We start from the raw sequence: 20,719 nt of genomic DNA, 5'->3' as shown, positions 1-20,719 counted from the left end.
TGAATAAGTTGAGTATCTAAATTATGATTTCTTCAGGGATCTTAAGGAATAAGACATTGGTCCATAAATTGATGTACAGTCCCAATGATGTTACGCAAAATTACCTCTAACTTATATTAAAATTCCGGGTTGAAACGCGTGGACACTCAATTTAATGAACTAACCAAATTGCCATTCAAAATTGAATGAGAGTCCCCAACCTTTTTAAGCCTCAAATAAAAAAAAAACGTTATTAAAATACTTTGGAGACTAGTGTAGTAAACAGACCAATGTCCCCTTCCTCTCTCCCTTTGATTTGTTACATATAGATCAAAGTAGCATTTCTTTAATCTTTGCATCTGATTATTAATTATTGTTTCTTTTAATGATATGAATCTTTTTATATAAATATGCATCAATTAACAAGGACGTGATTATAAAACTAGGCGAATCAAATCCCTTGTTTGTAATATAAATCACTGCAGGGGGGGGGGGGTTGTGGCACCGACTGCCTTACCCTATATTGTTACCGATTGTTGACAATTAACAATTTTTAAAATAAAATTTCAATAAAAAGACGATAATTTTCCTTTACTCAAATTTTTTTAACAAACCTATTTTAGGTAAAAATAATGATAGGTTACTTAAGCAGCAACCTGCAAGGATGTATGGCTCCGCAGGATAAAATATTCACACAAAGACTAGCAAAACATTTTTTCTTCAAAAATTTCCTTTTTGAAATAAGAGGTCTAGCTCTCTATAAATTTCCACATCAGAAAATAAAAAGTATTCATTGTACAACACAGATTTTTATCCATGAAGTTTATAATTAAAGAAACGTTTCATTTTATTTGGGCTTATGGATCATTGAGTTGCTAAGCGCTAATAATGCACGCAGTTAGTTAAGCATAACTAAAGTTGTTGAATAAAAATGAAATATTTCAACTATATATATATACATCAATATATTCACTGTGTTGCTAATATATATTTTGGTAAGGGAGGTTACTTTTTCATGTCAAGTATATGTGCATATTTTTCAGTAGCGTAGCTACTCTATAATTTACTTCATCCGGTAAATTAGGTGGAAGCCGCAGCCATTCCTACAGCCGGAAACAACAAAATACAGACAAAAGTAATAAAATCGTTGTGGCAGATTAATTTCGAAAACTGCACAAATCCAACTTTTTATGCATTTATACTTGTTAATGGCGCAGCTACTCTAAAGATATCGACTTATGTTTTATGACCTTAAGTCAAAATTTACAACAAGTTTCACTTCCCCCTGCTGCTATGGGCGCACATATAAGATACTTACAGAAAACTTGCTCGAGCGCACTGTTAGTCTATAATAGTTATCTATCGTATTGCATTATATAGACAGCTTTCCCCGGATAACAAAATGAAAATAAGATTAAAACTGGTGTTAATTTTATGATTTATTTTTGCATTCGTGGAAAGTTTTTTTTCAGTATGACTGAGAACCGGTTCGAATTCAGCGGATATTAGTCGGTTTCGAACCATACTGGAAAAAAAACATTTCTTGTTCTTTTAGCTACGTTGCTATTGAACATGGCTGTTCTGTTTTAGGGAGATATTCTGATTGGTCTCTGGCCTCAATGTATTTATCGTGCATGTACAAAGCATTATAAAACAGTGGTGTTAAGAATTTTATTTAAATCATTTTAAAAAAAAGTCAAATATTTTATAAGATTAAGACAAAGATGTGGCTACCCTGAAGAAATAAGTTTGTTTAACTTGTTCGACAACACATATATGTATAAAAAATTTCCAGTATGACTGGATGAGAACCGGTTCTTAGCCTTACTGAAAAATGATGTATAGCATCGTATTGCAAACAATTTTCCACGAATATGAACATATAAATCCACGAATATAAATATATTGGAAATCTGTCTATAATACGATGCGATATATAACTATTAGGCCTGATTTATTTTCATTTATTCGGAGTAATAAACGAAATTATATTAAACTAAATCGTTCCAGAAATCATTATTTCATAATGCTAATACATTAGGAATAAAGTCTTGTGCTTTCTAAATTATACCTAAATGTAACAGAAATCCCCATTCGTTAACAGAAACATTTTTCTTGTAGAACAGCCATGCTTCTCGAATCTTTTGGTCAAAACTAGGTTTAACTCAATTAATAAACACAACAATGTCACAAATTTTGGAAAATATATTTATTATTATATTTCAATATGTTTGTCTGTTGGAAATATCATTATTAACATCATTTATAACATAAAAGAAAAGATGGCAATATCTATTTAGCTGCTAGTGGATCATACCCCCCCCCCCATAACCACAACAAAATAAACAATTCACTTAAAATATATTTCCTGTGTCAAATGGTTTGTTTCTGTTATGTATATACCATGGACCTTACCCGTGAAACGTAAGTTAGGTAAGACTGAGAACAGTTTCCTGCAGGGACTTCAACACGAAAACGCTGGTGTCTAAAGGGATAAGACAATGGCCGATAAATTAATTTGCATCCCTAATGATAAAACACAGAACTATCACAAATTAGTGGTTGAAATGTTTGGTCACTCAAATTAATAAACCAAACTATCAACATACAATAAAAGTCCCCAAAATTATTTAAAGCTTTGGGGACTAGTGTATAAATAAACAAATTATATCCTCTCCCTCCCTGCAAAAACAAGAAAATATGGGGGGGGGGGGGGGGCGGGGGGTTTTAGGATGTTTTATCCACTAAGCTATAAGTAGGATTGTACCTAAAAGATAAATAGTTAAAATCTAAATATGGCACTTTCGGTCCTAAATTGGAATATAACATAATTTGGTAAATTGACTGCATTCAAATAAATTTTAGTTGCCTTTTTTTAAGGGAAGTTGTGTACTTGATAGTAAAATAATAAAAAAAACTTTTCATCGTAGTGTACAATGCGTGGTAAAAAAAATCATAACTATTAGAAACATATTGTATTTGAAATGAAATATGCTAAAAACTACTGGTTTATATCACTGCTTCAATTAATGGTATTTTTTTGTTATTTTGATGTTTTAATGATATGGTACATTTAGTGGAACCAAAATAATAAATAAAATTAAGAAAGAAAAATAATTTAAACAAAAAGTTGCAAGTTAAAAGTTTCTATTATACATGAATTGGATACAAGTTATATGGTTTATTATGGCACTTTTAGGAGGAATACGGAATCTAAATCTTTTTCTTACATTATTACTTTTAAAAAATTTCTGCTTTCTTTTCAAAGTTCCTATAGAGTACAGAACACTCAACACTGTCTCTAACGAAAAAAATAATTTTCACTTGTGCTTTACCACTTCAGGGGCTCTAACCCTGTGGGCCCTATACCTGCGGTGCCATAACCCTTTGCTCCATGCAATGACATGATATAACCTACCTAACTTGACCTAAAGTAATAAACAAACCAACTAAGAACTAATCCCATTATTTTTTATTTAAATACAAAGGGATTGGAGGTTCTGTGCTCCACAAGGCACTTTTGAGGAGATATAAATTTGGAATTCATGTAAATATTAAATGATAAAATAATTTCAATAATTTTAACAATCCAAATAAACTAGAAATTATAATTAAAGCTATATTAACATTCTGTTTCAATTTTCAAAAAAAATCCTTTAAGTAACTCTATAAGTTAATAAATACAAAAAGAAGTATAACAAGATGACTAAAACTACTCTTTCTACTAGAACTATGAGAACTAGAATCACTTTTCTGAATGTATTCATTTACTGTTCTTTTTGGCTTTCTACTCCCAACTTCATAATCGGGAGAAAGATCAAAGTCTTGGTGGAGTTTTTTCACAGGGTTTGTCTCCAATGCAAACGATGGCGGATTTTCCACCGAGTAATGCAAAGAAGAGGAAACTGATCGTTCCGAGGATGGCGGTAACTTGCGGGGAACATTAATTTGTAGTCGCCGTAACGGCGGATAAATATCACTATTATGACTTTGGCCGTTTTTGTTGACGGTTACATTCTTAGGTCCGCCGATGTAAACGGCTAGACGCAGATGATCGGCGGTCGGCGTCTGGGAGAACACTGGAGTTACGTGTGACTGTTTGGCAGGACTAGAACTTGATTGATGGATTGGTGATGGCTGACTAGATGTGCCATGTTGGAAGGTAGCACTATTCATAATCAATGGATAAAAATTAGGTTAATATCTTCTACAAGTAGCGCATTAAAAACGAGCTATTAATTAGCTATAAATAGTTTAGATTTAAAAAACAATAATGAAATAGAAATCCCATGAGAAATTATGTAAATCTGTCTTTTACCCCCAATTTTAATTTAAGTTTTAAAAGAAGAAGTAAAAAAACGTTATTGGGGGGGGGGGGAGTGGCATTTTTATCAGGGTGAGATACCATCCCCAAAAATAATTAAAAAACCTTCCCTGGATCTATTAGAAGCTTCAGTGTAAAGGAGAAACATATCGGTTCGAGATTGTTTATGTGGGGTTATGTGCGTTTAGTTTTAACAAGTTTTAGAAAGAAAAAATTTACGTATAATGATCTCAAAAAAATCTATAATTAATCCAAAAAAAATCTTATTATAATTATTATTTTCTTTTGTAACTACATACATTTCTTTGAAAATTTCTTAATTTAACTTTTGTCTCAAACTTTTATGAAAATATTGGTATTTTGTAAAGACAAGCATGACAACATCAATAAAAGCAAAAAAATAGACATACATTAAAAATAATATGTAATAGGACAATATCGCAATCAATATTGATTAAACATAACAGACTTAACTCTATAAAGTATCCTATGCTACCCTAGAAGTTATGGTTACCTTAGCCTTACATATTTTCAAAATGAAGCTTAAAACTTAATTCCAAATTGTCCTCATAATAACCGCAGTATTAAAAATCAATGAACTGTCGGTAACATGTTTGAAATGATAAAATTAGGCATAGTTACAGCCATTGTTAGCCATTGTTTGGGGATAATTGACTGAGAAATACTAAAATTAGCATTGAAAGAAGGACAAGCCCTCAATATAGAAAAGGTTTGAGGTTATTTTAATAAATATTGGCTCAATACTAACAATTTTATAAACAGAATAATGAAATTATGACGTAAAATAACTTAAATATTAAATAACCGTAATTATCTAAAAATTCTATTAACACTCAGTAACATTGTTACGAAGGTTTTCGAATTAAATGACGTTTTATAAATCAAATTATTTTGTAAACATTTTGTAAATTTTGTTCAGAAAATTTAAAATCAAGAAATTACAAGAGTTTTTAAAATTAATTTATTTACCAAATCAAAACCCTTTTAGAAATTTTTTTTCTGTGTGCAAATGTTACTAAGAGATTTATAGGTTAATACTGACAAGAAGATTTAAAAGAATGTGATAAATCAAGACGCACAAAACCTTTACATGCATATTTATATTTTGTAGCATGACTGATAGACCGACGAATAAAGTAAATTACATACTGGATGCAGCCTTAAAAAATTACATTTCCTCCATAGCGTTACGGACTGACAGACAGAGTGAATTTTAGAGTAGCTTTGCTAATGACAAATGTTTTTTTATCCATTTCCTCTCTGGAACTGCAAGAAAATAATATGTCTCTCCAGGTTTGAACTCCATGCCACCTAAACACGACAAAATTTTAAAAAATTATGGATAACAATTTCGAATACCTAACGCGGGTATTGAAATAAAATGTATTCCACTTTTTTTCAATATTCGCAAAAATTGTCTATATTGCACTATTATACATGTTTATTCAGTATGGCTCAGAACCTGTTCTAATCCAGCGGATAGTAATTCGTACCGTACCTGGTAAAGGTGAGAATTGTCTGAATGAAAGAATAATTGGCGGCAGTTTAGATGAATTTTCTCTACACTCCATAATCTTCTTGTAACTAAAATAAAAGAATAGTTAGATAGCTAGAGTGATTGTCTATCTAATTAGCTAGATAGATAGACAGACCACAGGTAAAAAGCATTATAGATTGATAAATAGATAGAAGATAATAGATATAAGATGATAGAAAGATACATTTGTAAGTAGAGTAAATCGCTTGATAGCTAGCTAGTTATAGTTTATAAAAGTATTAACAAAAATGAACGTATAGATTTTTATGTTAAATCTAAAAATCAATTTCCAATTAAGTGATATAGTTTATATTGATCATTAGTTTTCGAGGCAGGGTGTTTATTGAAAATAGAAAATTGCAATAGACTAAAACCTGTTTAAAAAGCAGAATTTTTAAAAAAATTGATTGCCTTAATGATGTCAGGTCAAGAGCACTACTGACAAACATATGACTTGTAGAGTAAATCTCTAAATTAAAATCTTTAAAGAAGTTGTATCAACTATTTTGCTTTTTATTTAAGATAGCTAGCCGGTTCTTTCAGTAAGTAGTAGATGTAAAATTTTTCATAGAATTCAGATATGCAATCGGTTTTTTTGTAGACCTCTTATTTTTTAAGTAATTTAAGTTTTAAAAAAAAATAATTAAGTCGGTTTTAAAGTACTAAAACGCAACAAAATAAAAGAAGAAAATAGCCAGTATGAACAAAAATAGTAAGATCTTTAATTTGACACCTTACTTTTAAAATTCTGGTGAGTAATTGTTGAAAAAATCTATTTTTTTAACCTCGGTTGAATCAAAACATTAAACCTAAATATTTTCTCATACAGACATAAAAAATATGGGTTCATATATACCATTAGAATGAGAAAAATAATATGAATCCATTCTAAGCAAAATTGAAAAAGTTTTAAAAAATTGTAATAAAAAATAGAAAAAATAAAAAGTTTATTTTAAGAATTGTAACTACTAAACTAGCCAATCACAAATCGCAAATATTGACGAATCGGGAAGCTTAACCTATAAAATTAACCTATAGAGTTGCCAGAAAAAAAGGAGAACGTTCATACAATATATACAATAGATACTACAATAAATATAGTGATATTAAAGAACATGTAAAGAATGAAAAATTATGAACAAATATGCATCAGTCTGTTTATAAACTTCAAAACAATGCAGTTAAAAATACATTATTGTTTCTTGTGTTTAAAAAATATCTGCTACATTGCATTGTCTTTTGTTTAGGTTTTGTTCCGGGTTGGTTTAAGCTAACCCTTTAAAGCCGAAAATTATGATTCTTAAAATAAACTTATTTTTTTTATTATAGTTTTATAAAACTTTTTCAATTTTGCTTAGAATAGATTCGTAATATTTTTCTGATTATAAAGGTATATATGAACCCATGTTTTTTATGTCTGTTTGAGAAAATATTTAGGTCTAAAGTTTTTATTAAACCGAGGTTAAAAAAATAGATTTTTTCAATAATTACTCAACAGAATTTTAAAAGTAAGGTGTCAAATTAAAGATCTTACTATTTTTGTTCATACTGGCCATTTTCTTCTTTTATTTTGTTGCGTTTTATTACCTTAAAACCGACTTAATTATTTTTTTTAAAAACTTAAATTACTTAAAAAATAAGAGGTCTACAAAAAAACCGATTGCATATCTGAATTCTATGAAAAATTTTACATCTACTACTTACTGAAAGAACCGGCTAGCTATCTTAAATAAAAAGCAAAATAGTTGATACAACTTCTTTAGACTTTTCAATTCAGAAAAAGCTTATTCTCTGTTTTGTACAAAACTAAATAATAAATGTTGTGGCATTAATTCAATTGTGAAAACACTTACACGAAATATTATTGGAAAGTGTTTTTTTTCTTCTTAAGGGATAAAACATTGGACGATAAATTGATGTACACCCCCGATGATGATAAACATATTTTCCTTTCAGTATTTTACAATTAGTAATTGAAACGTTTGAACACTCAACTTACTTTAACCAACCAATCAAAACCAACCAGTCAAATTCGATAAAAGTACCCAATATTATTTAGCCAACGAATAAGATAAAGTGATTATACCAGTGCAGTGTGTACCAGTATAATTTACACTGCAATCTCTCCCTCCTCCCTGGATATAACTTTAGTTTTACAAACTAGGAACTAATTAACTCTTTCTATTTAGGAAGTTTTAAAATTACTTAACCCTCGTCAAATTATTAGCAACAGTCACGCTTTAACTGAAAAAAAGTAACAGAATGACTGTCTGTCTGTACTGAAGGATCTCGAAAACCACTACATTTCTTTTATTTCAGAGGTACAATGTGATAGTGAAAGTAGAAAAAAAAACTAAGCAATTTTAAGCTTTAAACAATGGGCGGATAAGTTTATATTCTATCGTAAAAACAAGCAACTTTAAAAATTTATAATCGTATAATTTTATGACCTTCAAAAGGGTAATCTAAACGACGTACTTCATGACTTTCAAGATTAACATGGATGACTGTATTTAAAAAAGCGTAGCTAAATAAATCTTAAACCAATGATGGCGAACTATTGAGTAATAAATGGAAAGGAGCATCATATATAAATCACAATTTTATGATTGCATTTATAATGCACAAAAGTGAGTTACTTTAAATGATAGTACTAACCATTTGATTTTATCTATAGGGTATATTCGCTGTATAAATTGTCGGATATTACATTCTAGACAATCATGATCAAATTCATAACGATAAGACAATTCTTTTATAAAAACAAAAGCATGTAAATGAATTAAGTTAGATAGGGGATTGTTAATTGAACTACCTCCGCCCCTCCCCCTGTATAAGGGTTTAAGGGTATGGGGCCATCCTAGTTCGCACGCCTGTTTACATTAATATTTTAATTAAGGTTAACAATCTTGAAACATTGATTAAAATTCGTGAAATTAGCCTTCTTAATTAAATCTATTCGTTGATCTTTGAGAGAGAAAAAAAACTTTTCACGTAGTTTTATGACCAGTCAGGAGTTGAGGAATTGGTATATGAAATATAACACATATAAACAGGGATCTTAAGGGATAAGAAAATTGACGATAAATTGATGTACATCCCTAATGATGATTTAAAATGACTCCTAATGTAGATTACAATAAGTGATCGAAACTTACGGATACTCAACTTAATGAACTAATCAATCAAAAGTTCTTGAACCAACAAATAAGAAAACATTATTATAAAACTTTAGGGACTAGTGTAATAAACAGGCCAATGTCCCCTCCCTGCCTGGCATAAAAGCACTGTGTCATTTGATACAAGTGGTTTTGACAAATTGTTGACATGTCAGTATTAGAATTAGGTCAACATTATAAACAACTATTAATAGCACTTCCAGTATGGCTTTGAAATCGATTGATATTCGCTGGATTAGAACCAGTTCTCAGCCAAACTTAAAAATCATGATAGCATCCACGAATAATGAAACAGAATTAGTTTAAATCTTTATTAATTTTAATATCCACGGAAAAATGCCAATAACACGATACATAAAATAATTTTTGTATGTCCCAAGTTGATCTATTGTACCTAAGTTGATATGAAAATGATTGCCATTTTTACCTACTAAGAAAGCTTCCTCGGAAAATATAATCTTTAAAAGACCTTTCCCATGAACCCCTGAATATCAACCTATTGTAGAATTTCCCGAATGAATTTCTGAGGTAAGATAAAATAAAGCTATAATGCCTATCATATTCTTACAATACTGCAGCTAAGCTTTTCTGCTTATAGATAGTAAAATAATAAATTTAAATTTTTTATCAAGGGTTAAATTTCAGAACCAGGACCAATGTGAAGCTTAAATGGTTCAGTTGTAGCATGATTTTAAAGGATAAAGTGCTGCTGATTTTTCTCTTACAATAGCTATAAATAGCTTGATTTATGCGGCTGTCGATTCCTGGATATTCTTAACTTTTATTTACTGTTTTTTACAAATATTTCATCGTTTTTGTGTTGACACCCAAATCTGCCATGGTATCTGCAAGGGATCTTGGACAAAGTAGCTTCGGACAAAGTAGCTTCGGACAAAGTAGCTTCGGACAAAGTAGCTTCAGGACAAAGTAGCTTCCGGACAAAGTAGCTTCCGGACATTTACTTAAGAAAAGTAGCTTCCTTAGAAAAATAGAAAAAACCTCCTAAACGACAAACCTCCTAAAGCGACATATTTTAAGTAAAACCCCCTAAAAACTTTTCAAGTGATATCACATTTATTAAGTAGTTATTTTCTTGTTGAAAAATTGCAACATCATTACGGACAATCAGGATAAAATATAGCTCATCAATTTTTCTCATTTCAGTTGCCTAGCTACTCTACATATAACTAACTTTTTCTGTCTTTGTGACATTGTGTTATAGACTTTGATTTTTTGGAGATTAATGAAATGGATCCTTTGTTTTTTTCTCTTTTTCGTTCTTAGTCCTTAATTTATTGTTTTTTGTTCTTAACTTCTATGATAGATTAGAATATGTTGATTCTTGTTTTAATACAAGTGCACTATTTCTATTATTTATGATTTGGATCTTGTCGGAAATACCAAGTAAAGTATTTTCAATTCTGAAGGCTACTGACGGCAAAGCGTCTGGTCAACCATTAAAACCAACCCAAAGATGTAAAAAAAACTTGCACTGGGAAAACGAATATTTGCTTGTGCTTTTTTCATTCTTTTGGCTGTAATAGGTTATTTGTAAGCCATATTTTCATGCTTTGTACAGTTTAGCATCTAACAGTTTGTTTTTGGAGAGCATTTTAGAGCTATCTAAACTTGGGGGGTTAAGGCTTTAGGAGGCGTATCAATACATTTAACAAGATTTTTTTTGTCAATGAGCTTGAAATCAACAAACTAAGAGTCAAAAAAGCCTTCCTTGATTTGGAACCCCTCCCCCCCCCCCCCAAGTGAAATTTATGATGTGTGAGCCTTTTTAACTTGACAGCCCCCCCTTTTAGTGCGCCTTTGTATCTAAAGCAAGAAAGATTTATCTATGTAACTTTTAAGGGTTTAAAAAAGAAAAAAACGGAATTTAAACGCTTAAAGATAATAATATGATTTGAAATAAAGATATGATGTGCAATTATGTATTTAGGGATAGTTTCAGAGCAAGTAACTCAAGTGTTCATCCACGCCTACCAAAAAAACCTATATATGCAGGTGAATAAATCACATTTAACTATTTTTAGCCAGGCAGGGAGGGGAAATTGGGCAGTTTATTACACTAGTCTCCAAAGTTTTATTATACCGTTTTCTTATTCGTTGGCTTAACACCTTAGGAGATTTCTATTGAATTTTAATTTGTTTGGTTTGTTCATTAAGTTGAATGTCCTAACTTTACACCCGTAATTGTAATCACAAAACTATAATATCAGTTATACATATAGTTTATTCGCAAAAAGGCGATTATATTTTTATATGGAAGGGGAGAATACATATAAATAGCCTAAAACCATCGCAAGACTTAAATTAAAATAAAAATCCTAAAACCATCCTTGAATTTTACGAAAATTCAATAAAACAAAAACAAGTCTTTTTGCAAAATTGCTGAACAAATTGTAATTGAACACTGGCTCAAGAATCAATTATACCATCAACACCAAAGATAGGAATTGGTTTAATAGAAAAATATTTTGTTAAACAACCGAAGAGAAAAAAATACTATGCGCACAGCCATAAAAAGCTGAAAGAACTAAAACCTAAAAGCTTTAAAAAAAAACTTATGCACACTATTTGCTACTTTAATTGAAAACTAGAACTAACGACTTTAACTAACGACATTAGGGGGGGGGGGGTGGAGGTTATCGTTAGTTTAGCCCGCTGTGGGTTTCACTTCATTAGACAACATGAAAATCTGTCGTAGCATTCAAGTAATAATATATTCATTGCTACAAATGGATTTTAGTGTATTTAACCGTATCTTTGATTTTACCTTCCACAATATGTACATAAAAGTGTATTATGTGTGTATGGGTTTAGTCCAGGAAGGAAGGGGATATTGTCCTTAAAGTTTTATTATTTACTTATTCGTTGGCTTAAAAGCTTTGGGTCATTTATTGTTTTTGATTGGTTGGTTAAAAAAGCTGAGTGTACAAACTTTTTAACTTTACAAACTTCTTGTAATCTACAGAAGCGATAATTTTGTATTTAATCATTCGGGATGCAATGTACATCAATTTATTGATCATTGTCTTATCCATTTATGTCCCTGGGCTAATTATAACTTATAGAATAAAGAATAGATGGAATAAAAATTGTTTGGTCAGTCGGAAATGCATTGATTTGCAACCATATACAATTAATAAATCCATCACTCGATGAAATAAAATTTATTTTGGTTTGGACTAGACAAACACATAGACATTCTGATACATCAATAGATATATACAGACAGATAGATATACATTCATACATAAACATCTTCTGTAGATTAGTGATGAAATGTTAGGACATTCTACCTAATGAACCAACCAATAAAAATTCAAAGTTATAAGACTTTAGGGACAAGTCTAACAAACAGCCCAATGCCCCCTCCAACCCTGGCTAGAATCAAATATACAGTTCCACGATTTAGTGTTTTTGGTTAAGTGATCACGACGCTCAGATTATTGTTACCCTATTATGATTATTCTTTTTCACACAATGACTTTTGTTCTACATATAAAGACAGTTGTTAGGGTGTGAAGTCACATCCACACGCAAAAAGATAATAAACATTATTGATTATAAAATCCAAGCCATTTAAACGCAAATTTAGCATAATTAAGATAGTTAAAAATATAAAGCTAAAAGATAAATAATATCAATTTAAAGATTTTACAATTTTATATTGAGAAAATACAATTTCTGATGCTTTGGTGCTAAACAGCATACTGACAATATACATCATATGCTTTATTTATTTTTTTTATCGGAAGTCGCGGCACACTAGTTGTTAGTGCTCTAGTATTGGGCAGAAGTGGGGGACAATTATTCAAGGATTTTAGCTGGTTTTCATCATGAATATGTTTGTGAGTGTGTATTTGAATACTCTTGGAAGTTTAATAAGGTCATCTTTACAAATGGGCATGCATTAGTCGATCATGAAAACATCATACATAAAAAAATCTGTTAATATTTAACCCTGTCCCTTATATTGGGTGACAAGAACAATGAATAGATTAGTTGGTTAAAGGTTATTTAGAAAAATAGGCTCCACTTTTCAGGGAGGCAGAGAACTTTCATTTGATTAATAAACTTTTTAATATTATGTCATTGTAAGTTATGGTATGACCATTTTAAATAATCTTCAATTGTGCTTTTTTCAACACGAGGGCATGGGCCCCTAAAATTATGATTATAAGAGCTTTTCATTGCAAGGGGGAAAGTTGGGGGAAAAAAAAGCCTAATAAAGAGAGTTTAGAACCCAATTGGACATTGGTTACCGAGATAATAACTGTCAAACAAAAAAAAACAGGATAATGCTGTAAGGTCTAGAGTTAGATATGATTCGTTGCTTTTATTTTAGTTTCAGCCGCCTATCCTTAATAGCAGCCGATAAAATAACGTTTCTGAAGGACAGACAAATATATAGAATTATAAAGATGCTTCGGTACCAATTTTCTTATCTGTTTAAAACTGTAAGAAGTTGTATGTAAAAGGTTGACACGTTGATGTACTTTTAATCTAATTAACACATTTTATGTGAATTTAATTACAACTAAATTTGCAATGTCACTATAACAGATGTCTTTAATTATCAGGGATATAGCGATATATCAATACGAGATTATTAGTGACATAAAGGATGAATTATAATACTCAAAAAAATACTTAATTTTTTTCCAATGTTTCCCAGTAGTAATAATTATTTGTCTTTCCGCGGTTAATAAAATGAAAAATGATAAGATTAACAAAACTTATTTTAATTTTCGTTGAAAACTGTCTGTTAAGATGCTATACATGAATTCATGATTTTTCAGTAGTGCTGAGAACCGATTCTAATCCAGCAGATAATAATCGGTTTCAATGCCATTCTAGAAAACAATTTCTTGGAATACTTCATAAACGAAATATTTGCAGTATTTTATTACGATAATTAGGAAAGAAAAGAAAAAGTTTTCTTTTGGAAAATTTCCTTCTGTGGATTTTTAAAGAAATGTTTAAAGCTAGAAATATTTATATAATGTCACAACCCCCCAAAATAAATCTTTAGGAATAATTGCCTTTTTTTCATCCGTTTAAGGGTTTATATTGTAAACCACTGTGCACGCTGCACTGATAGTTTCATACTTTCAAAAATAAGAGGAGAAGCTTAAAATATATGCTTATGATCTATCTCTGTATTCCAGTAAAGCTTATACATATTGCTTAAAATCCTAAATTAATACCCAATTAAAAGAAATGCGTTGCTGTTTTGGCAGTTTTGGCGCGGGACATGGACCTATATTCAGCCCAAAACCTTTTAAACTTGGGTACCCGTATAATTTACAATCCAATGTCTGAAATTTTTCTATTTTAGTTTGGGTTCTTTTGAGTCCTTTCCAATTTGAGTTTGTACAAACCAAACATTGCAGTATAATCCACAGAAGGTAATATTGTTTATCGTGTAGCATGATAAATAAAATCCCGAATATTGTTCCCTAAATTGAGCCAGGGTCAATTCAAAGGTTAGCTATCACTTCCGCATAAAAAAAAAACAGTTTGATACAATAACAAAAATTAGAGAACACCAAATATTGAATTGAATATTACATAAAAGCAGAAAGCTTAATATCAAATTATCACATAAGCATTACAAACGTCTGAAATTTTGCTATTTGGTACGCAAAGAAGTCAAAGAATTGGCCGTATTGTGGTTATAGTCCCCCCACACCCCGACAAAATCTTAAAATAACATTCCCACCTTTCCATAGACACTCCCTATAGATATTTTGCCCCTCTCCAAAGATCTTATTATACAAAGTTAACAGTATGATGTATGATATTGGAGGTATCATACATATTTGGGTTCCAGGACAAACGCAGGAGTGTTAAAATATTAATTTAATTAAGTATTTTTGTACAGATTAGGTTAGGTTAAGATATTAATGTACAAATAAGCCCCCCGCAGGGGTTAGGCATTGAAAAAAACCCTAAAAAAGGTCTAAAATAGGTTAGGTTTGGTTAAGAGTCCACTCCTGCGTTTAGGACTCCTGCGTTTGTCATAGGACCCATTTTTGTTATTGAAATTTTTGCTGAAATAATTGCACACCTTGTAATTAAGGCAGAAATCACGAATATGGATTTGTCTAGTTAATACAAAGACACAATATAAATAAACCAAAAATCGAAGGGATTTAGATTTAGGAAAAGAATTTAAAATTCATTTTGTGATGTACTTTACAAGTTGCTTCACCACTAGCCTCTAGGGAAGGTCAGGATAATAGCCTAAAAGAACCCAAAGACATTAATTTGACTTCATTAAAAAGTACAGACAAGTATTTATTATCCAGCTGCAAGCATCACTTTTTTAGAGTAAATGAAAATCTGGTGCAAAATCCAAGTAATAATAATGATATTTTGTTTAGATTTAAATCTATTGAAATTGTATAAGTGATGCACAATAGCAAAATCAATTTTAAATGTTTTTTCTTTCTTAGAAGCCAAATGACTTTATATTTGGCAAATAATGGTTTTAAAAAGATGTTATTTAGAACTGGAAATGTCTGAGTTTGATCACGATTAGCTTTTCAATGCTCAAAAGAATAGCGTATATTATATATTTATGTTGTTCTTTTAAGATAAGCTTTGTATTTCTCATGGGTAGTTTCTACCCATCCACCCCTCCCCCTCCCCACCAAATGTCGAGGCCCATAATAAGCAAACTAGAATATTAAGACCTTTTACTTCAAGCAAAATGTTTTGAATGGCTGGACTGATTGGCTTTGGAAAGATTTGAGATACATACCTGCTAAAACAAAGTCCTAGAATTTTAGTAATTTAAGAAAGATAAGGTCTGTTTGAAATAATTACCTGGATTTTGAATTAAATAGATGACCCGCAGTAAATTCTTGCAATCCAACAGAGTATACAGAAAATTCAGGAACCTACAAAATATGTAAATAAACAAGGATGACAACATCAATAAAAGCGAAGCTCTGAAACGGTAGGACAAATGGACATTAACACTTGTTTAGTGTCAGAACTGAATAATCAGAATATAAATGTATAAGAGTCGAAGCAAAATTGAAAGTAAATTTGATGAAAAACTGCTTGATATAGGATAATCTTTATGGATATACTTACGTCTTTTGAATATTGAGTTGCTTCGCTTAGATTTGTATATTGCTGTCCCAGGAATCAATATACCAAAAATCAGATCAATCGGATAATTAGATCACCATAAAAATTTGTTGTTAAAAAAGTAAAAAATCAACATGTTTAAAATGGACGCACGGACATTCTAATAATGATTATAGAGTTGCTACGCTTTCTAAGTCGTACCTAACTACTACAGCCTGCAAAATTTGAAATCATTAGGTCAATTCTAACCTATTTAAATTAACGAAAAGAGCTATCTCTCTGTTATAGAAAAGCTTCGCTTTTAAAAACTGTAAAATATCTAAAGCTAATTCATTTATAGTTTAGTCTCAGTACGATGAATAAACTTACAGGGGTGTAGGTCACAATACCCCAGGGGTCTAAAGGGAGACAATGGCCGATAAATTGATGTACATCCCTAATGATGATATACAAAATAATCTCTTCTCTAAATTACAATTAAGGGTTGAAACGTTTGGACTTTAATCATCCAATTAATCAAAATCAATTAAAGTATCCTTTATTGTTGCGCCACCGAATAAGAAAACGTTGTTAGGAAACTATGGGTATGGGTACTAAACAGCCTAATGTCCCCTCCTCCCCGCCAAATACCCATAGATTTTGCTTGCGTTAAAGCCCCTAGAGGCTAAGAATGAAGGTAACTGCTTTTCTTCAATAATATTTTTTTGTATTATTTGCCTTGGGGACGGGGTAACCCCACACATTTATTATTGTTATTGAATTTTGGGGGAGTGGGGTTAATAATCTTTTCACCGGACGAATTGTCTTAGGAGGGCGGTGGTACCTCCTCAAAAATTATATAAATTGCTAGGACCTCTAAGAAACTTCACTGAAAAGAAGAACCATAGTATTAAAGAGTTTAGCGAGATCTTTCGGTACAAACACAAAGACAGACAGACACACATGCTACTATTTATTTTTAATTCCATTAAATACTCTTTCTTATAATAACAAATTAAAAGTTTTTGAAGAGTATACTTGCTGAAATGATAAGTGTTGATTTAGACAGTATAAAAACTCTTATTGGCACTTCAAAGTTTTGTTAATGAAATATATTTTAAAATATACAGTATCTATATAAAATACAGCTTTAAATAGTTGTAATATTTAAAAACGATAAAAATGAAGAAAATTTATTTAAAAAGATTTAATTGCTTGTATAGTTTATTTTGTTGATTAGTTTATATCTGTAAACATAGTTTGTTTTTGTTTTTAAATTTTTGCCTTTTCAAGTACCAATCTAATAACATATTCTAATGTGTACTTTATTGAACACAATTATAGCTTGCTATGCTAATGCTTAGTATAAAACCAAGAAAGTCGCCAAAATGGAACACAGTAAAAGTGAGGCCATTATTGACCAATGGTAAAATTTATAGTGGCCTCTCATTGGCTAATTTTTTTTTTTACGTCATAATCAATCCGACACTTTTACTGTGTTCCCAAAATGTTTTTTTATAATCAAGGAGTATTTCCTGCATGTACCATTTTTTACAATCATGGTTAAACATCAGAGATCTAAAGGGATAAGACAATGGCCGATAAATTGATGTACATCTTCATTGATGATACACAAAATTCTGTGGTTTACATTAAGTGGTTGAAACGTTTGGATACTCAACTGAATGAATAATTGATCAAAATTCAATAAAAGTCTCAAAAGTTGTTAAGCCAACCAATAAGAAAACGTTGTTATAAAACTTTGGGGACGAGTGTAATAAGCAGCCTAATGTCCTTTCCCTCCCAGATTAATTATAATTATTAATATATTATTATAATATATTATTAATAATACTTTTTAAATGCCTCTCGTTATTTATGTTGCTGAACCTACCTTGTACTTTGGACAGAAGATGTGAGCCTGGTCATGTTCAGGATAAGCTGAGCTGCCTTGCAATGTATTGTTCTCGTTAACATACAACATACTGTCGCCCTGCAGATAATAAAAGTAATAGTTAGTTCCAGTATGGCTTTGAAACCGATTAATATCCGCTGGATTAGAACCGGTTCTCAGCAATACTGAAAAAAAATCATGTAAAGCATCGTATAACAGACAATTTTCTGCAATTATTAAAATGAACATCGTAAAGTTGATACCAGTTTTGTTAGCCCGGGCCTTTCATTTTAATATCTTCGGAAAGCTGCCTAAAATATGATGCGATAAATAACTATTATCGCCGAACAAACATGGTATTAATTTTGTTATTGTTATTTTGATATTCATGGGAAATTGTCTTTAATACGATGCTGCTACACATGATTTTGTGGTATGGCTGGGAACCGATTCTAGTCTAGTGGATATTAATCGGTTTCGAAGCCATTCATTTACCATTTCATGGCTTTAAGTATAAAACTTTTTTTATACTTTCTATATCCAATCTACCTTACAAGGTACCAACAAATATTCTTGATTCAAATTATGTGAATGATTGAGATTTACAAAAAAACATTTGAATAAACTAAAATTGTCAATTCTTTCTTGATTCAAAGCAAACCTTAACACTAAGCTAGGTTTAGGTGGCATAGCAACTTTCTATAAATAGTCATTAGGGATTTTTAAAATTATTCTTTAACCCAAATACAAAAATTATCCAATATGTATTTATAATAAATTAGATTCCCTTTTTCATTAATGATTAAATTTGTATTAATTTTTTTCGCAAACCATAAATATTAAAAGCAAATTACAGCAAAGTATTATTTTCAATTCATAAATATACTAGGGGGCTCTGTATTTAAAGGAGTATATAGGGGATACAAAAATATACTAAAACCATCCCAAGGATTACATCTAAAATAGACTAAAACCATTTTGTGACCTATGTAAAGATTCCCTGTAAAGGAGAACTCAATCAGTTTAGTACTTAAGCTTTAGACAAAAAAAACCTCGTACCTTATAGAGTAGGATAACATACTGGCTTAAAATGGAATCTTTGAACAAATTATTAAAGTTTAAAAATACTAAAAAAAACTTTGGATCTACTGCAGTTCACGGTAAAATATTGCTGGTAAGCAATATTTCCAAAAATCTATAAATTTTAAAGGCTGCTAGCTGCCAAACGGCTGGACGTACAGATCATACCCGCACACCATTTTAAGCGGCATAAGAAGCCTACAAATAATCTGGAATAGCCAAAATCCAATTATGCACAGGGAAAGCTTCACTGAAGAAAAAACGCGTAAAATAGGTCTTTTTCGCGCATTTCTCTACACTGCGAGATAATTATGCGTTATTGATTTATGGCTATTCCAGATTATTTGTAGGCCTTCTTATGCCGCTTAAAACAGTGTGCAGGCATGATCTGTACGTTCAGCCATTTGGCAGCTAGCACTACCGTGAACTGCAGTAGATCCGAAACTTTGTTTCTACTTTGTAAAAGAAATAACAAAAATCTAACCTGAAAAACTGTATCCGATGGGTCCCAATGTATTTGAATAACTTTTGGTTCAACTAGTTTACTCATACAAATTATAAAAATCCAGGTAAAAACTATTTTGCCAGGTTGTCCACCAGTATCTGAACACAAAAAATTCACCATCCTGGTTGAGTTTTAACATTATTACAACATTTAGTTTCAATCATCACAGTTTATTTTAGTTGTTCACAAAATTTTTGGGTACTTTTTTTATAATTTTTGTTTAAAAAAAGGATTCCATTATCACTGTAAAAGTATATCAATCAACTTTGATTTAACCCATTTTCAAATTATATTTTGCATTTATAATAATTCATATGACTTGATTTAATTTTGATGATTTGAGCGCATGTGTTCCACGTCTGAAATCAAGGATTAAATTTTCGCAACTGAATAAAAGTTCGTCGGACCATGTATTGTACGTCTCTCATCCCCCCCCCCCCGCGCTTTTCTCTCTCTCTCTCTTTCTCTCTGTCTCAACACACGCTGAAGACTCTTGTCTTAATCTTGGGTTAGATATCTTCATCTCTCTGTTTCTTGAGCACGGCCTATGCAAAGTTGCCAACATAGGCAAAACCATTTCAGCCAAAACTAAAAAAAAATGAAAACTAGAAAACAGCACCAAAAGTCAGCTAAAAGGAACAGAATAGAAATAAACGAAAAAAGCTTGAATTTATTTTAAAAATAACTTTTCTACAAGTAATGTTTTCCGTCAATCAGTTTGTCAGTAAGTTGCGTCCAGGGGAATTTGCAAAGGGAAATTTAAGTTTGGGGGATGGGGGGTGAGGAGAAGATTTATGTAAAAATTTATTAAAAAAATGTAAAATTCGTTGAAAGGGATTTGCAAAAGGTATGTTTTTAAAGGAGTGAATAAAGGGAACACAGTAATAGTGTCTGACTGATTATGACGTAACAAAAAAAATTAGCCAATGAGAGGCCACTATAAATTTTACCATTGGTCAATAACGGCCTCTAATTGGCTATTTTTTTTTGTTACGTCATAATCAGTCAGACACTATTACTGTGTTCAATAAAGGGAAGCTTTATATAAAAGATTAAAAAAGATCTGGAAATCATAGTTTTATGATAAATTTGATGATCAGATAGA

General features: G+C 30.9%; 1 protein-coding gene across 1 annotated transcript; it reads right to left on the bottom strand.

The window, feature by feature from the left end:
• Nucleotides 1-5,514: 5,514 nt before the first annotated feature.
• On the bottom strand, nucleotides 5,515-19,986 carry LOC145315253 (ephrin-A4-like). The gene is made up of 5 exons (XM_080155283.1): nucleotides 19,594-19,986; nucleotides 18,030-18,128; nucleotides 15,887-15,960; nucleotides 5,823-5,908; nucleotides 5,515-5,635 (listed from the first exon to the last, which is right to left on the bottom strand). The coding sequence occupies exons 1-5, from the start codon at nucleotides 19,732-19,734 to the stop codon at nucleotides 5,538-5,540; spliced, it is 498 nt and encodes a 165-aa protein (XP_080011409.1). The 5' UTR covers nucleotides 19,735-19,986; the 3' UTR covers nucleotides 5,515-5,537.
• Between the last annotated feature and the right edge of the window lie 733 nt (nucleotides 19,987-20,719).

The sequence above is a fragment of the Acartia tonsa genome, chromosome 3, assembly GCF_053477335.1.
Source record: "Acartia tonsa isolate MP-2025a chromosome 3, ASM5347733v1, whole genome shotgun sequence".
Lineage (NCBI taxonomy): Eukaryota > Metazoa > Arthropoda > Copepoda > Calanoida > Acartiidae > Acartia > Acartia tonsa.
Note: the sequence above shows the minus strand (reverse complement) of the source record. Positions and strands in the feature narration are given on the sequence as shown.

Excerpts from the sequence above, each read along its gene's own strand:
- LOC145315253 (XM_080155283.1), bottom strand. The coding sequence starts at position 19,734 with ATGGTGAATTTTTTGTGTTCAGATACTGGTGGACAACCTGGCAAAATA. Across the intron at positions 15,961-18,029 it reads TCTTCTGTCCAAAGTACAAG|GTTCCTGAATTTTCTGTATA; the intron begins GTAGGTTCAGCA and ends CATATTTTGTAG. Across the intron at positions 5,636-5,822 it reads ACAATTCTCACCTTTACCAG|GTGGCATGGAGTTCAAACCT; the intron begins GTACGGTACGAA and ends TGTCGTGTTTAG.